This window comes from Styela clava, chromosome 2, assembly GCF_964204865.1.
Source record: "Styela clava chromosome 2, kaStyClav1.hap1.2, whole genome shotgun sequence".
Taxonomy (NCBI): Eukaryota; Metazoa; Chordata; class Ascidiacea; order Stolidobranchia; family Styelidae; genus Styela; species Styela clava.
Window position 1 is genome coordinate 15,203,167 of NC_135251.1, and position 19,390 is coordinate 15,222,556.

At 35.3% G+C, this 19,390-nt stretch overlaps 3 protein-coding genes across 3 annotated transcripts; 1 reads left to right on the plus strand and 2 right to left on the minus strand.

The window, feature by feature from the left end:
- The first annotated feature begins 5,047 nt into the window (after positions 1-5,047).
- LOC120335717 (actin, muscle) lies at positions 5,048-7,068 on the plus strand. Its single transcript, XM_039403306.2, has 3 exons — positions 5,048-5,578; positions 5,799-6,152; positions 6,234-7,068. Exons 1-3 carry the CDS (start codon positions 5,122-5,124, stop codon positions 6,557-6,559), a joined length of 1,137 nt encoding a protein of 378 aa, XP_039259240.1. The 5' UTR covers positions 5,048-5,121; the 3' UTR covers positions 6,560-7,068.
- Positions 6,611-12,005, minus strand: LOC120336214 (inositol hexakisphosphate kinase 2-like). Its single transcript, XM_039403837.2, has 5 exons — positions 11,727-12,005; positions 11,091-11,232; positions 10,748-10,917; positions 10,296-10,474; positions 6,611-10,111 (listed from the first exon to the last, which is right to left on the minus strand). The coding sequence occupies exons 1-5, from the start codon at positions 11,881-11,883 to the stop codon at positions 9,635-9,637; spliced, it is 1,125 nt and encodes a 374-aa protein (XP_039259771.2). The 5' UTR covers positions 11,884-12,005; the 3' UTR covers positions 6,611-9,634.
- Positions 12,006-13,996: 1,991 nt separating this feature from the next.
- On the minus strand, positions 13,997-18,588 carry LOC120336164 (L-proline trans-4-hydroxylase-like). Its single transcript, XM_039403774.2, has 9 exons — positions 17,877-18,588; positions 17,284-17,389; positions 16,717-16,912; positions 16,314-16,405; positions 15,976-16,066; positions 15,641-15,727; positions 15,244-15,380; positions 15,018-15,075; positions 13,997-14,850 (listed from the first exon to the last, which is right to left on the minus strand). Exons 1-9 carry the CDS (start codon positions 17,881-17,883, stop codon positions 14,731-14,733), a joined length of 894 nt encoding a protein of 297 aa, XP_039259708.2. The 5' UTR covers positions 17,884-18,588; the 3' UTR covers positions 13,997-14,730.
- Positions 18,589-19,390: the final 802 nt, after the last annotated feature.

The following is a 19,390-nucleotide window of genomic DNA, read 5'->3' on the forward strand; positions in this document are numbered from 1 at the left end:
TTTTCAATTTCACAAATATAAACTGCCATCGCGGAAAAGTCAGGAGTAGCCAGCAGTAAAACCATATCACGGCGTTCGCTCTTTATTGTTTTTGTTTCATAAATAAGGTAGCCGTTGGGTATTTGTCGGGGATAAACTAATGTAACAGCACTCTAGTGAATGTTCCAAGCGCAGTATAACCACAGAGTTCCCACTAATATGAACGATAGTTGAAGCGAGTTGATTTTTTTTCTATGCACGAAATAATAAGGTGAGATGAACATCATTATAAGCGGCCACTAAAAGAGATAGCGCATCTTAAACACGATTGAAATTCTGGCGGTGTTAAATTGCGCACAGAATAACATAGTTCTGACCGCAAAGCGGGGGCAATCGAGTTTTCGAGTCAATCTGAAATGAAAACACAAATATACAAAATCTTCCGGCATCCAAGATAATTTGCGCTGTCACATCTTTCAAACTTTCTACTCTTGCCTAACAGTAACCAAGATCGATATGAGTTACCTGTTACTATGAGTTGGGTGTAATAGAGAGAATAGTATAACGAACATAGTAGCCATATAGTAATTGTGATGAAACGTTTGTCATAATAAATTTAGGGGAAAATACATCCTAATCATCATTCTAGAAATTTTTTAGTCAACATTGACGTAGGCCTGTCACACTTACCTGAAGATTTAAGGTCAGCCGCCCGAATTTCTGAACAATATATGCAGAGTCATATCGTAGGGTGGCCATATTTCCAAACCCGAAAAGAAGGACATATCGTTTGGTAGAACAATATTTCACATGTGCCCGAGATATACATTATATATCTACTAAATTCCTTAGGATTAAAAATATAAATAACAATAGACGAAGTGACGACAATGCAATAATGCATTCTTGTCCTGTCATCGAGCAACTGTAGCCGCAAGTAATGTACACCGCTGGGCATAATGTACTGGGTCTACTGACATAATATACTGCTAAAATCGAAATTTCACTAAATTGCTAAAAACAAGATGAAATGACATGAAGATAATCGCAAAACAACACGATTTTTACGTGATAAACAAGTATGCATTTAACCTAGAGAGGTGGTTCTAAACTTTGGCGTGTCTGCCGAACCCCAAACGATATTGTGCTAGCTCAAGTTGAGCCCCATTCAACGGTTGATTTACTGAATTAGGAGCGCAATTAGAACTTTACAATAGAGAAGTTTTGTGAATGGTTATAAAAAATTATGATGTAACCGTAGATATCAATATGCAGTGTGGAAATAGTCATTGTCGTGTCACAATGGTGCTGGCAGCAATATCTTTTGTTGTATAAAAATTGCACTTTTGAGATCGGAAAGATGATACGATACCTGAAAAATGTTGGTAGCTCAGTCATTTCTCAAACTTCTAACGGCATTCGAATGCGGATTAAAGCGTTTTTTTCATAGATTCTTGCAGGAATTAACATAGACTACCAGTCAGGGTAGGAGAACTTCGCTCGTTTATCTTCGCTAGTTGCCTCAGCAAGCCATAACACTAGTCAATTCAGTGACAAAAGGGATGCGACAATATGTCGAAAGTTTTTTAGTTAATTTTATGACGAAACAATACGAAATGCGATTTTTTTTTATTTCTCTATAAATGCGACGCAGGCCACAGATAATGAAGCGGCGGGCCACATGTGGCCCGCGGGCCGGGGTTTGGACCACTCTGGTCTACCTTATGACTCAGCGTTATTTTGAGGCCGTCCAGAACGGATGATAATTTAGCAAAGCTCTAATGAAATATTTGTTGCCACAAATGTTATATATACTTAGTGAAACTAAAAACGTCTTGAACCTATATCAATTTATATACACTTATTTCCTACATTCAACCTGCTCGTAAAACTGAGCTGCAATTTTTTGGTGGATTAGAAATGAGGTGTTGCGCACGAAATAAAGGTATTTTTAACCTATTTTGTATTCGGGGTTTATTGAGGTATTTATCGACATATGTGGTATCTCAATGCATTGCTCACTTCTTTCAAACTTTTCCTAACCCATCAAAAATGTTGAATATGTCGTAAAAGAATTTCAAATATTTAATCCTTCGAAAAAGGAGGACATTTTGACATTCTAGAGCGTCCTCGGAGGACATAAAATCTTTACCGAAAAAGAAGGGGTGTCTCCAAAATGTCGTGTCCCACTCGTCCCATTTGTCCCACGTGTACAACTTGTTCCACGTGTACCACTTGTTCCACTTGTACCACTTGTCCCACTTTTACCACGTGTCCCTCTTGTCCCACTGTATCACGTGTCCCACTTGTCCCACGTGTACCACTTGTACCACGTGTACCTCTTGTCCCACGTGTCCCACTCACGGGTACGGAATATCATATTTTTCAATTTCTAATTTTGAATAAGGTTGAAATTTTTGTGAATATAGAATTGTCGAACAAGATAAGTACGACTGGTAAATTTTGTATTCTATGGAAATTTTCCGAGATATTGGGGACAGGGAAAAATATTATTTTGACCACGTAGAAATGTCATTATTGCCGATTTATTCAAGTATTTAGTATCGGTGTTTTATTCTAAAGCTGAGTTACGTGAATTCTCAACACTGAGTATTAGAGAGATTACCAATTTACGGAGTCTTTAATTATTATTATTTAATACGAAAGAAACACGAACACGATATAAAATTAAAAGCATAAAAAAGTCAAATATCGCATTCCGGGGTCAGTAATACTGTTCGGTTAAAATTGGGACCTCAATTTACAAACTGTGATACAAATCCTACAAAAAAGATAGAAAGAAGCATAAAATTATTTTGTGTTGTGAATGCACTCCTTAACCACATGCTCGACTATTTTCGACTCTATTTATATTTTGCTAAGAAGTTAACAAAAAAGAGGCAAAGTCATCCCATAAACTGGGTCCTATCTATATTGACAAATAAATATGAAACGTTCATACCGGTGCATTATTGTATTTTTCCCAGACCAAAATTCTTGTTTTGCTCGAAATGCATTAGAGGTGCATTCTATTCACAGATTTTGGAAAATATGATGCTGACAGAAGATTATTAAACGTGTAGTGAAGTCTTTCAAAGATCAAGAAAAGGGAAATTTCCCTTTGTCGTTAGTATGATTGGAAAATTATTTATCAGTCGGAACTCTTGTGTCCTAGAAACGGAACTCAAATAGGCTAATGATATTTGACGATTCTGAGTACGTTAACAAAACTACAATCAAAGTGCGAGCTTGGTAAAATATGTTGGTGATCGACATATTGATCGTATTGTCTCTTTATCTTCATCTAATTCTCGACCTGAGAAATGATGTATCGTTTTAATGCTTGATGGGGAAATGAATAAACGATTGGTGTGAAACTAAAAGTAAATAAGAAATAAATTTACTCTCACATTCTGGCGAATTTTGAACATATACGAGTTATATTCTATTATGTGATATCGTCCCTAATTTATAATTTCCTGATAATGCATCTTTCGGGTACGTACAAATCTCATGATGAACCCAACCAAACACAATCTGTTTAAAATCCATTAAAATTTCGGCAGGAGACGCATACTTCTATAGAAATAGGAGACATACTCCCACAGAAAGCCACGATCCGCATTCCGCTGCTGACAATATTCAATAAATGATGTTGTCACGTCACATTTATTAATCGTATCAATTAGTGTAAAGGTGCGTTTTAAAGATACTCCTACACCCCTTTCTTGAAAAATATTAAGGTGATGGTTCGATTAAATGATGTGAAGTACCAAAAGACAAGGTATTGTTTTATTTTGCTGATATAAATACTTTAAACAAAACCAGTCCAGAATAAAATATCTATATCTAGAAAATAAATTTTTTGAACTTGAAGGTTATCTGATTCTGAACGATGCCCTAGAATTGATAATTTTTAATTACAATGACATTTTCATCATTTTTGTTGAAATCTATCTGAATATACTAAAATTTCGAATCTAACTTCAATAGAACGAATTTTTTATTTTGTAGTCAAAGGTCAAATAAGTATTCGAAATCACACCTCGAATATTAGGGTGATGGTTCGATTAAATGATGTGGAGTACCAAAAGACTACGCATAGTTTTACCTTGCTCCTATAAATACTTTTAATTGCTTATACAATACAGTATCGCTGGACAACTTAATAGTCACGGCGAAAATCGCGTTTTCAAGACCATCGCCATCATGAAGCAATATTTTCGAGTTTTTACCCCAAAATTGATAAAAAGCACGTGCAATGCACTCATTATATTCAAATATTTTTGAATACAACAACAAAAAAACGACATCGAACACGCAAAATTAAAATAATCGATGAAACCTTGGTAACTTCGACATGCGATAATCAGTTTCTTGCTCAAATTTATTTGGGAAATTCAAAATTCTCATTTTTGAATGAATACATTATCACAAAAGTGGGTTTGTTTTTTGACCACCACGGGGTCAGTTGGACAGAGTTACCCAAAGTCAGTCATGAATAGTAATATCTATTTTAGTGGAGAACAAATTTGTCGATACTATTCCTTTGATTCCGCATAATCCTGTAGACAACCACAAGATAATATGAATCAATGAAACAGAGCCAAATTTATTTCCTCAAAATACGACATATCATACCATTAAGCCTACAGATTTCGAAGAGAGCACAATGTTCACGCACGATTCGAATCTATGTTCCAGTGTAGCGATATTACATGCTTACAACTACGAAAATAGTAGATAAAATTTTTTGTAAACCAACTGGCGGTGCCATACCTTTCAACTTCTGCCGAAATATAAAATTATTTTAAACTTTGTAGTTGATAGGATATTGATCTCAATATGCAATACATTAACTTTGGAGACGCCAGGAGGAATGTTTTTCCGAATCGCTACCATATAAGGTGCGTACGAGTCGTATGCAATCTTGATTTTCACGCATACAAGTTATTCGCAGCTCAATATCGATCAATGAGGTGCTAACATAAGTTCGATCGATTCATAGGAGCAAAAAGGAACAACTGTGTGGAGTTATAAATACCGATGGGTCGAACGGTATTCATTCATTACTTCATTGGTTAAAACAACTAAGGTTTACGGATTTCTATCTAGTTCTCGATATAAACAGCAGCAACCAAAATGTCCGATGGCGAAGAAGATCAAACTGCAATCGTTTGCGACAACGGATCTGGGTTAGTTAAATCAGGTTTTGCAGGCGATGATGCGCCCAGAGCTGTTTTTCCATCCATCGTCGGACGACCAAGACATCAAGGTGTTATGGTTGGTATGGGACAAAAAGATAGCTACGTCGGAGATGAAGCCCAAAGCAAGAGAGGTATCCTTACTCTCAAGTATCCAATTGAGCACGGAATCATCACTAACTGGGATGACATGGAAAAGATCTGGCATCATACCATGTATAATGAACTTCGAGTTGCTCCTGAAGAACATCCAACTCTTCTCACTGAAGCTCCACTCAACCCCAAAGCTAATAGAGAGAAGATGACACAAATCATGTTCGAGACGTTCAACGTCCCCGCAATGTACGTTGCGATCCAAGCTGTACTTTCTCTATATGCATCTGGTCGTACAACTGGTAAGTGTTCAAGTATATGGTTTATTCGCGCATTTAGAAAATATATTTTATACTAAACGTATTCTGCTATTTTTTTTGAATCAATTCATAGCTAAATTGGTTTAAAATAAGGATGAAATGAACTTTAATTTGGAATTATTTGGAACTTGCATTCATATTCCAAGGCTGAACGACGATTGTCATGACATGTGAATGACTGTATTCATTTTATTCCCTCCAGGTATTGTGATGGATGCTGGTGATGGTGTATCTCACAACGTCCCAATTTATGAAGGATACGCTCTGCCTCATGCCATCGCTCGTTTGGATTTAGCCGGTCGTGATCTCACCGATTACTTGATGAAAATTTTGACCGAGAGAGGATACTCTTTCGTAACAACCGCAGAAAGAGAAATTGTCCGCGACATCAAAGAAAAATTGTGCTATGTCGCACTTGACTTTGAACAAGAAATGGCAACAGCTGCTTCATCAACTTCTCTTGAAAAGAGCTACGAACTTCCCGACGGTCAAGTAATCACCATCGGAAATGAACGTTTCCGATGCCCCGAAACACTTTTCCAGCCTTCATTCATTGGTAAGTATTAGTTGAAATTGACTCTTGTACTTGAGAACATGATACTGCGCAATTTCTAATTCTAAACGTTCTTTCGTACAGGTATGGAATCAGCTGGTATTCACGAAACTACTTACAACTCAATCATGAAGTGCGACATCGATATTCGCAAGGACTTGTACGCTAACAACGTGCTCTCCGGCGGAACCACTATGTATCCTGGTATTGCTGATCGTATGCAGAAAGAAATCACTGCCCTTGCACCAAGCACAATGAAAATCAAGATCATAGCCCCACCAGAAAGAAAATATTCTGTATGGATTGGAGGTTCAATCCTAGCATCTCTTTCTACCTTTCAACAAATGTGGATCTCAAAACAAGAGTATGATGAAGCAGGTCCTTCCATTGTCCACAGAAAATGCTTTTAGAATAGGAAATTGTTTTCGATATTCATGACTGCGATAATTTAACTTTTTCGGTTAAACCTATGTCTGTTTTACTCTTGATTTTTGAAGACTTTTATTGAAATATTATCAGTCTAATTTCCGTTTTGCTTTTCGAACACTCGTTTCATCACTCGGTCTATAATTCTCACTCTCACTTTCTTTCTACTCTTTTTTTTTCTTCTCTTCGCCAACAATTTTCATACCATCTACTTCTTTCTCCTTTAGGCCTTATTTTTATCCAAATAGTATATTTTCTAGTAAGATTATCAAAAACTTAACAATACTATAACTACGGAAGTTACAATATTTATAACGATTATGCATTAATAGTATTTATTCCATACTAATTATCCAATTAACAGGTCTATATTTCAACGAAACACTTTAATTAAATTGGACTAATTGCAATAGTCGATAATAAAGTATACATTCTAATAAATATTTTGGTAGCATAAAAATAGCAAATTAAAAATTATTATTTGAATGGGAAATTGCCTCTGTTTGTTGTATCAAATAAAAAATTGTAGAAAAAGTTTTGTTCGTGCAGAAAGATGCCCAATGCACAAAAATGGCAAGTTTTGTGCCCGATGCTTTGCTGTGGAAATTTTGTTTGCAAATTAAGATGACTGGAAACATGGCTCAATTCTTTTTGCAAGTTAGTTCTTAGTATATGACCCAGAATCACCTTCTGGGTAAGTTGTTCTCTAAAAAACAATATGTGGGTGAGGTACAATAAATGGCGAAACGACGAAATGAAAATATATTGCTATCAAAAATTTGATTCATAGGTTTAAAATACAGAAAACATAATGGCCAGAAAATAACCGTATTTAAGTTTTTGAAGGATGTTCTCACATATTTGCTGCTCAGAAAAAGTCTCTGCATAAGCCTTCATTTAGACCCGGGAACTGGGCCCATGCAACAACAGAGAGTTATCATAAGCTTTTTCGCAAGCTTCCATTAAAATCAAGTTTTCCACTTTTGAGGTGGCTTCTTTATCTTTCAAAAAGATTCAAAATTTTGCATTTTGCTTGCAGTTTTAGTTTTGCAGGCTACATAAATGCTGCTAAAACGCAATTTTTATGTCATTTTCAAGAAGAGACCAATTGTTCGCAATAGTAATAACCATTTAAATATAAAAAGGCCAACGACTTTTAGGCCAATCATAAAAAAAAACATTGGCATTGGATTAAACTATGCGCTTACTATACGTTAGAAAAATCACTGCTGAACAGTAGTATCATTGATAGAAATTTTCCTTACTAAGACCAGTATAAAATATAAATGCAAAAAACAACTTATCTATACAATCATCCTTTCTGCAATGAGTTGTTTGATTTACGATCAATACGATCCAAAATTTCCATTAAAATCAAAGAATCGTTGGCAATTTGCAACGCCAGGAATATACATTTCTCCATTTGCCATGAGAAAAAATTATCGTTAAATATTTTAATAATTTATGAAAAATTTCAATTAATTGCATATCGATCTGAAAAGTATTTGTCGAAATATATAAAGGTTTGTAAAAATATATTTGAAATCTTTATGTCTAAATGTGAGCACAAAATTTTAAAGATTAAAAATCAATATAATCAATAAAAACCAATGACATCCATGGTAAGGGTATTGATTTTTAAGCAAGTTTTATCAATTCGCATTGAATATTTACAAATTAGCTTGAGGTTGTTAAAAATACCTTCATTACAAACTTATTGCGAATAAGAAAGACATTGAGGATTCAAAACCGTTACATTACTGGAAAGCATGGAGCCGCTGGGGAGTGATAAGCCACAAGATAATATTTTGGAAAGTAAACAATGAAAATTGATACATAACTATTAATTAATATAGTTTAGTAAAATCAGTAATTTGACTACAATTTCAGTATACTCGGTATAACAGTGGTTCTCAAACGGCGGGGCGCGCCCCATAAGGGGGCGTAGACAATTTTTTGAGGGGGCGTGAAGCTAATTTAAAGCAAATATATTTGTTAGATTTTGAATAAAGCATACTTCCATCTTACTATCTGTTATTTGCAGTTTATCGTTAGCTAGTTATTTTTGAGGTGGGGCGCGAGACTTGACAAATTCTAAAAAGGGGGCGCGGCTTATAAAGTTAAAGAACCACTGCTCTAGATTGTGATATTATATTTTTTACAACGTCAAATGCAAATCCACAGACAAAATCAAAATGATTCATATTTTATAAAATGACATACACGGTTTCGTTATGAGTTCTCCAACACAGTATCGAGATCAGTTTCCCCCAGAATAGAATAAATTCCTAATAGTCTATTTTCTAATGATCTTCTCTATTATTCCTTGAACAAGAGAGCAATGGTCAAATATATGTACACGATGGTCGCGCTTGGTACTGGTGAGGAAAAGCGTTAGAGCGCCGAGTTTGTTAAAAGGATCGTCGAGAAAGCTTGACAGAATAAAAAGCTCTAAATAAAATAATAAGAACAGCAAAGTTTTGTATGAAATATCAAGTACCTTGAGATATTCAGAAAAATCAAAGTAATAGTCTTTTAGCGGCATTAACCCTTCAGGTACTGAAATTTAAATTCGAGAATTCTATTAATTGCGCAGTGAAAAAAACGTTTTTTTCTTGCAGCAACAATCACGCCAACAAGAAAAACCACAACAACAATTTAGCAAAATGATTTATATGTACACGTCCGTACCCAACAAGCGTCGTTATTAACGATATCAATAACACTCATTACACCGTTTAACAAAATGCGTCATTTTGCAGAGAAACATAGATACAATTGATAACTATACTTGCAGTGACGCAACTAGAAATTTTCTAACTTGCATTTGTTAGCTAGATTTAGTTTTCTGTGATTTACGCAAATCTTTTGATCTTTTGAGGTAATAAATTTTAGTTCAGTTCTATTGAGTGAGGTTTAGAAGTGTCACAAGATTGTACAGTGACGTTGTTGGCAATATTCTCATCTGCTAAATTGTATATATACACTTATACAGTATATAAAAGTGTGTGGTATAATAGTAGTATATGTGAAATTATTGTGTACCGAGTTGAGAAAATTTAATCGGTTGACCGATTCATGGAACAACAGTCACTATTGTTTATTTGTGTTCCCGACTCTGATTGTTGAATTTGGATGTTTTTCAAAATTTGTATAAACGACGACAAACCATATATGAATCCTTTATCGGGCCCTACAGTTTTTGCTTCGTCGTCGTCAAACGCTTCAGTTCGACAATGTGCGAAGTCTACCAGTCTGACGTCAGTCCTTGGGGATTTATCGTTTACATGTATTACGTCGGCATCATGTCCTTCATAAACCACAACTATTGAAGAACCAAAAAAACGATATCCGTGTAGTCTCGAAAGTACAGAAATAATTATTTGAACCTTTTCAATAACACTGTTAATCATCTTTCTCCTCAAGGCATTGTTTTTCCCGGTAAAAAACAGTCTAACGCTGTCCTCAAGTCCTTTGGGAGTAAGACCACGACCATAAAATTTATCTCGACAAACGAATCCACCATCTTGATATACCTGAATAACAGATCAAACACGCCAACATATCAACATGAACCATGCAGGTTTACTTACACTTCAATAAACATGCTACGTTAATCAAGTAATTTTTTAACTATGGCTGTAGGAATTCTGCCGACCGTCGATTATCAACCAATTCTTCAGATATGATTTTAAAGTAAACGTAAACTCATTTACGTACCTGAAATCCAGATAGTCGTAAACCAATTGCAGCTGTGGTAGTAGTACGGTTTTTTCTTTCACGATGACTAAATTTTTCCTGAGTACATTCTGATTTTGCATACAGCTGTGTGCCAGTTTTCATATCCAGTATACAAGGTTTTTCAAATTTTTTAGTCAGATTTTCCAGTATAATATAGGCTTTTGACAATGAAACGGCAATGTTAAGCGAAAAATTTGTGTCGATCAAGTTAATAACGAGGCATACTTATTACTGTATCAATATCCTATAAGTGTGGTAAATTCACAAACACATGGCGTTTTCTATCAACATTACAACCAATACAAATCATACTGATTGCAGAAAATTCCACTTTCATCACGATCATCAACAGTCGTAGGTAAAAAAGGGATATCAACTTCCACTTCGGTATAAGTCCAAACTAATAATTTCAATTCAGTAGCAAAGGATACTAATTGTTTTTCCTTCGTGTTTTGTGTGACGTCCCATCCTCTGGACCCTTTCTGCCCAAGGATTTCGACCAACATCACATGGTGGGGCGGGAAGACCTTTACTGAAGTCGTTTGTGAAAAAATTTCGCTTGAAATTCGGATCTTCTTCTAGTTGGCTGGGTTCTAAATTCCTAAAAATCAAACTGAATAACTTACCTGCATAATGCTCATTAGAAACAAAAAACGTAAAATGACCAGAGCATTTATGATGATCGCGGTCAAAATAAATATAGTATTTGTTTATCATTTGATAACGGTTTCATAATTGTAAAATTGAATAGATATATTTGAAAAGATTGAGTACCTGTATTTATAATCATTCTGAAACGCTCTTTTCGAATTATCCGAGGACGCAGTAATAAATCCATTTTTTCGACCATTCTCAAAATGACCATTAAAATCATATTTTCCGACTTCATCAACAGATACAGTGACATCAACAACGCCTATATTAAACCAAAAAAGAGTAGTTTCATTGCTCTTGCCTCAATAAAGTTTATTCTTATTTTGAATATACGAAAGGAAACTTAAAGCAAACTGACAGTTCTAAAATGATGCTGGCGAAATAACCTTTTTACGTATACGTATAAGAGGATTAAAATTTAAAATAGATATCACATTATATAGAAATTCATTCAAAGAATTATAATGTCAATAATGCAATATTAACACTGTGTTATATATAATATATATGTTTAAATGAAAATCAGGCAATATCAAATTTAATAAAAAAAAATGGTTTTGTTGAGAAATATATAATTATGTTGAATTTCTAGTAAGTCCCATTAAAATCTTTAAAAACGTCATTCGAAAATTACTAATCCAAAGATATATCAATGCAATAGCGTTTAAAATATTCAAAAAATTTATAGCCAAATCAAACGCCACATATGTGCAGTATGTACAGACCACGTATCATATAATATTTATTCCAACACACCTTGAAATAAGGGTAAGTGTGGCCTGAGAGACTCATCGACGTCTCGATAGAATTCTAGTTCCCGTCCATGTTTCACTTTACAAATAGAAGCATAATCCGCTGTTGTCAGCAAGCAATCATGCCCTGTTACTTGATTCGTGTACTGAATTAACTTCATTATTATATATAGGTGTCAACGTCTTTATGCAAAAACTTAACTACGATAAACTTGAAAGCTTTTACTGTTAAACTGAAATCTTTCATATAGGATAATTCGTTAAATTCAAGTTCACGTACGAATATGTCACTGCAAATTTTTTGGAAAACTACAGCTCAAAAAAAAGATACATTCATTAAAAAATTGAAACTTTGAAATTTTAATCTTAAATTATTACCAGTTTGAAAATTTTTACATCAACTTTCTAAACATTTTTAACGGAAATCCAACTGTTACCTATATTTGATAGAACTGATAATCACCCTCAGCGGAATCTGAAAATGAAAAATACCGGGGTGTTTTACATCATGAAACTAAATCTAAAGTTTGTTTTGTAGGTTATGCAAGATATGCATCGGGTGATTAAAAAATCACTGTGCTGATATAATATATTTGTATATTTAATCGTGGAATGCATTAAAGTGTCCTTTAATCTGTGAAAATGTATCTTTCTAAATTAATTTACAAATGTTCGGAGAATTCCACGTACCGGTACTTATATAGATGAAGCAATATTCAGATTCGGCATAAGCGGTACGCTTTAATCAGTACTATGACAACCAATTTTCCAAGTCCTGCATGAAAAAGCCTCAGTGAGTGCAAACATAATTTTTGTTTTGATGCTATGCTATGCTTTCACTCTCGAACTCTTCGCCATACTACATTACAGCGATGTACCACAACTTCTTGGTATTGCATTTAATGTAGCTAAGCTTGATTAACCAAGTAAGCCAGACGACCAACTTCATTCTGTCCCTCGGCAATTGAGTCTATAATACTGATGCAATTTAAGGCACACGGCACAATACATGAAGTACCAAGACATATAAGCTTTTAGGATTATTTGTAGATCTCGAAACATTAGCTCAACCCAAAACCTCTCTTTTAGTTAAAATGCATTTGGCGCTAACGTTCTGTTCAATTATATGCAAGACTGCTTGGCTCGTTTCCAGTGGCGTGTCAAACTTTACTGCTGCCCAGGACTTTCTGATAATGCTGCCCTTTATACCTATCTTAAAAAATGATTTGGGGAATAAACAAATTATAGATGTTGTTATACATAAGAATAAATAAATTAAAATTCAAGTAAGAGTAAAATGTTTGAAATATTATTATTTAAATCATCAAACTAAGCAACAAACTTACCCCTATAACGTGCTGCCCGGGGCGGCTGCCCCCTTTGCCCTCCTCTAGTCATGCCACTGCTCGTTGCCCACAGATTTTAGCCAAATACAAGACAACAAAAACAGTAAGACGGTCTAAAGTCAACAACGCATCTAAATTTCAACCTTCGCTCAACTGAGTTATCACCGTGTATATTTCTCGTGTTGAACAGAAGAGATGTTTGTTCACGTGCAGCTTGTGCACACAAATCCTATGCGCACGACGGAAATTTTGCTAGATTTCATTTGTTGACCTCGCGATAAACATACTTGGACATTCCAGACGCGATGGGATGTTGTAAGAGTCTTCATATAAGTTGAAATACAACATATTGACATCAAAATTACAACTGCAACTTTTAGTTATCAAGACTAATTTCACTATTACTTATGATTACCTCACGAGTAAAAATCTTGACCCAAACATATAAGTTCGATGTCCAAATAAGCTTGCTATCAGACGGTTGTTTTCTCTATTACTTGGTATATGGTATAATATTTTTGAAACTATTTTCGAAACAGATACCATTGTATTCAAAATATTTTGCACGGGAATAAGCTATACAAACTTATTTTACAACCCAAGTATGTTATTACAGTCAGCGGAACTGCAACAACTAAAACTTTGTGTCCGAACTGATCAATACTAGTGTAATTATAGGCTCAGTACAAGATAATAGTTAATTTGCGTCTCGAATCAAAACCTGTCTGCAGTCACGACAATAATTTCTAAACAAGGCCAGGCACGAGCATAATATTTTCATCGATGAGGCAACGTCACGCTCATCATCCGGCGCAGCTATTACTCATACAAATTTCCTATTGATAAGTCCGACCAGCTTGTCTACCAAGAGAATGGAATGAATGGATTGTATCTATACAGACAGAACTTTTTTGAAGGTTACCACATATATAACATAGTTTGCAATACTAAGATAACATTTTGAAAGTATACACTCTACTATTTTGACGATGAGAGACGAAGATACATAGCGCCTACTCACCAGAAATCACCCGTAATATTTAGTGGTAGGCTACTCATTTGAACTCGAGACATGTAGTGATTATATTTTAGAGCACTCAAAACTACAAGTTGGATCCGCTCGTATATATAGTATGGATTCGTAAAGCGGAATGAAACCATTCCATCTTATATTTTTTTTCGGCAGGTAGCTCGAATTCGATGGAGACTTTTAGCTCTGTTACTACATGTGCCGAGATATATAAACAATAGATAAATATTAAAGACATGGAACCTCTAAAAATATATTACCTTAAAATCATATCACTTTAGGTTTAGAGTGACGAGATATAGCATTAACGATAAACATAATTCCGCAGAAACAATACAGTTTTGTCCAAAAATGGAAGCAATCTCATAATATAAATACCATAGCGCGAAGCGCTTTAGGGCGAATAATGGAAAGAGATTAAGAGGTTAACATCGAATAGGAATGTAGCATGAGTTTCTTATACAGCTGAGATGCGCTAAAACAATACTATTATCAATTCAATTAATGAATATTCAGTGTTATTGCATTATTTACATGTTTCTTTATCTGCCAGAAGTTTCAAACATGCAGTTTAGTTTTGGGTATATATTTGGTATGATATTTACACGAGACAACAAAAATTGGAAATTAATTTATTGTTTTTTCTCTGGAATGTATTCATAGGAAAAATCTTTGTTTTGATCGGGAACGTGGAACCATTTTCCATCCATCGTATTGAAGTCGTCACATTCGAGCACGGAAGAATCGGGCACCTGGCAAGGAGACATGTGCATTAAAAAGAAACCTCGGCGTTATCCGTGGTATATGATCAAAATCGATTGGTAGATATAAACTAACTTCAATCTTTTTACGATTTGCAACAATTCACACATGAAGAAATAACTCCAAAGGTTAAGGTATCTTTGTAACATATATATACCTTTTTCAGAGGAGTGTATCGTGCGTGAAAATGATCTTTATATGAGACGTTATCTGCCCTGAAAACAAATAAGTACATGCTAAATAAAATTATTATTCCAATTGAATTTTTTAATTTCAAGTAATTAATTTTTTCAATATATATACAATTAAAAATGTTTTGTAACATATCGGTAAAGCAAAAATGACCACGTTGCAGTAAGATAATAGCAATCACATTGACGAACCTGTTATAGCAAGAAATATAAGCCCATCTTCTGCGATCGCTCAAATTTTTATCGCTGGTATGCAAAAGGTTGCAGTGGAAGAATAATCCATCGCCAGCTTTCAACTCTACGTATATTTTATCCATAATTTTCAACGCCTGGAATATTCATTTTTTGCATTTTAGATTCAAGCAATCAATAAATTTGATGCCCAACATTTTCTTGTGCTAAGTAAAATTGATCAGCTTCATTGGCTGTTTAATACTTGTTCAATAAAGTTTAGGTTCATGCTATTAGCAAAGACTTTTTTAGCTCAATTTAAATTGTATGTACCATTCCAATCCAGCTCCAGAAAATCTGAGTAATATATATCGCTTAGAAGTATCAATCCACCCCTTTCGGAGTATGAATAACTTACCTCAGTCACTCTTTTCGGGTCCGCTCCGGCCTGGTCTCCGATTCTGGTATGATCAATTCTTCCCATTTTATGTGAACCTTTGACGACCTATATATGTCTCAAATAAAACGACGGCCCCGAATAACATTAATTGCGACTTCAGATAAAAGCGTTCTATTACTATGGAGCTGTTGTATTTCACTCTATTTAAATATATCTTGACGAAAGAAAAATTTTTTATTAAGCCAAGTTGAGGATCAGTATCTTATTAGTATCAAAGTTGGTGAAAATAGTTCCGTTTTGTTACAATTATTCGACCATGAATTAATATATTTGGTCTGTATTTCAAATCCGACCTGCAAAGCGCCATTTCCTTTGTCGGCATCGTCAACTGCTACTTGAACTGAGATCATATCTGGTCGTAAAATTCCATTAAGATACCAATATCTGCAATATTTGAGCTTACAATAATTATTGAACATAATAACCGTATTGGGTTTGTTTTGTAAATTTTTATATACACTTGACAAATGGCCAAAATTTGGCCGCAGAAGGATCGCAACGCAAAGTTTCGTGTAGGCAGAAAACAAGTTGATAATGTACCATAGATATTTGAATTATCATTATAAAAATCGTCCCGATTTACAATCAACTATTTTTTTTTAGGATAAAGTAAATATAAAAATCGTCACACCCGTAATCTTGATGCCACTGAAAAGCTCCTCCTGTTCGAGCATCTTTCAAAATCATTTTAGTATGGTAGTGGAAAACCTCTCCTCCGATTAGCTGTAAAATTAAGACCACCCCAGATATTTAGAAGTTGCCCGGTATTCTATTTTCATTGTGCCTATGGAACGATTTAGTCAATACGAATAATTTTGTATAAAAAATATGCATTTGTTGAAAGCAACTCGATTTTCACCCAAAACTGCAATTATAGTGTATGTATAAAAAGTCTTTTAGCAATGAATGGTTAATGCTCAAAACTCTCGAAAATAAATTGAGATTGTTTAAACATATTAGAAAATTTGACAACACAGGGTCTGTTTGGTCAAATTTAATTTTCCATTTAAATGTACGAATAATTTAGATTTAACCTTCTCGCATGTTCCAACCACTCTTTCACATCTTCCCATAACACCACTATAATCATCTCCAGGATGATTCCATAAAATTATTCTTATTCTCCCACCATCGCCATCTGAATCACTATAAGACCTTTTCATCAGTTCTGACTCAGGTGATTCCAAACTTTTTCGCAATTTCGTGATTTCTTCGTCCGAAAATAAGTTCCTGAACAAGATAAGGAAACGTTATATTTAAGATAACGGATCGAATGAATCAAATTCTACTATTTCAAGTTTTTGAATATTTGAATCAGCTCGAGGAGATATTCCCTCGTAAGATATATACATGTTTTTGGGATGTTAGAATAATTCAAGTTCGCCATGAACTTTTCATTCCGTTCACAATATTTCAAATGGAGTTGGTTATGATTTGAACCTGATATTGTTAAGGTGGTAGGGCTGTGCAGATGGATTTTACAAATAAATCACTATAGGCTCGCTTACTGGTGTAATAACGTCGTTTGTGAAGATTGCTAACCAAAATGCTACCAGCTCTTATATGAATTTGATTAATCTAAATATGACAGATTATTCAACCTGACGATAATGAATCCGTTTTTAGAGAATTCATGCTTCATGGATTCAGTAACTTCAAATTTTTGCCCAGGTTTCCTTTCATATATTGGTAGCTTTGTTCCATCGTCTAAAATTTCGTAATCAAAATATACGCTTCATTAGCAGTTATGGTCCGCGTCTTTAGCAACTTTGTTGTCGTACTATAATGGGAATTTTTGATTTACGTTTCATCACGTCCACCTCCGCATTGATATAACGAGAATATCGGTCAGAGACCGAAGACTTATCGATCGAAAGTTAGGGGATCCCCCAAAACAGCGCTCTTACTCCATAGTGACACCTTGTGTCCCATCACTAATTAATTAATAACTCGCTAATTATACTACATAATTCATCCAAAATCAATAGGCTTCTGGTACGAGATATGATGAATGCACATGCAAAATCTGCAGCGGATCCAATCTCGCTTTCGTGAGATATCGCGTGCATCTAACAGACATATAGACAGACAGACAGACAGACAAATACCTATCAACATACTTACCGATCTTAAGATTGATAAGTAATAACATCACGCACAATAAAACAGGTGATCTATGAAATTAAATACTCACGCTCCATAATGTATCTGATGAGTCACCGAAATTGCTTCAATGGAGTAAATGTTATATTATTACTTTATTGGTAGCGTGTTCCAAGATAACAATTGCTAAAAGAATTACTGATTTGAATATTAACCCTGTGGTAACTTTTCTGACACCCCTTGCTTGAAACTCGCAAACTCAAAGGGATCGATAGGCCACGCTTTCGCGGTCTGTATTCATACTGAAAATCCAAATCAAGTGAGCTTTTGCCCTTTTGCTCTACGCGAGGTTTCCGTCCTCGCTGAGCTCACCTTAGGACACCTGCGTTACTCTTTGACAGATGTACCGCCCCAGTCAAACTCCCCGCCTGACACCGTCTTCAGAGCGGATCGCCGGCGACCGAACGCCGCCGGCTTAAGGCCAGAAGTGTGACCCGGGGTTGCCGGGTCGCTTTTCGCTTTACTGAATAAGCAAAAAAACAATGGGAGTAGTGGTATTTCACTGTCGGCCCGAAGGCCTCCCACTTATCCTACGCCTCTCATGTCTCTTCACAAAGTCGGACTAGAGTCCAGCTCAACAGGGTCTTCTTTCCCCGCTAATTCCGCCAAGCCCGTTCCCTTGGCTGTGGTTTCGCCGGATAGCAGACAGGGACAGAGGGAATCTCGTTAATCCATCCAAGCGCGTCACAAATTAGATGACGAGGCATTTGGCTACCTTAATAGATTGCGCCACGCCCGAAGAGTCAGACTCGTTTGTTGCGCATATTTATATGAGCGGAAAACGCTAAAATGGAATAACCTTTTGTATGCAAACAATTTAATCGGTGAGTGTTTTAAATTTTTCTGAAGCCTGGAATAAGCAGAAATCACTGAAGCGTGACTGTGGTAAAACAGTGGGTATGACTGGCCAGAGAAGCTTATATCGTGTAACATTTACTGTTAGAAAAAACGAGTTTAACAAATTATCAAGAATCAAATGACTACAAATTTCTGCAGTTAGTGTTTCATATACGAGTATTTCGTCACTTGACGAATTGGCTATGAACTATTTTATATAAATGTCCATTAAACGGTTCCATTACATTTGAACCCACGTACATTTGAACCCATGACAATTGCACCTGTATGCTATTGCACCCATGGAATTTTTTTTGTTTTTCGGATAGTTGAACCCATACTAACCCTAACCCATGGGTTTTAGCACCCGCATATAGATTGAACCCGTGGATATACACATGGGTTCAAATGTACGTGGGTTCAAATGTACGGTCACCCCATTAAACATGTATGCGACTGTTTGCAACGATATGTCAAATTTGTCTGTGATCTTGGGTCGCTGCGTAAGATTGCTGTTTCGAATATATACAATATTAAAAATACTTAATGAACTTTCGAAACATTTTTGTGTAAATGAAATCGCATTCATTCTGGAACGCTGATACGGATTCTGACTCTGATATTGACCTACATGATGCTTCGACGTTGCTGAGCAAATATTTTATACATTCCCTCTTGGACGGTATTAGGTTTATTATTTTAATTGCT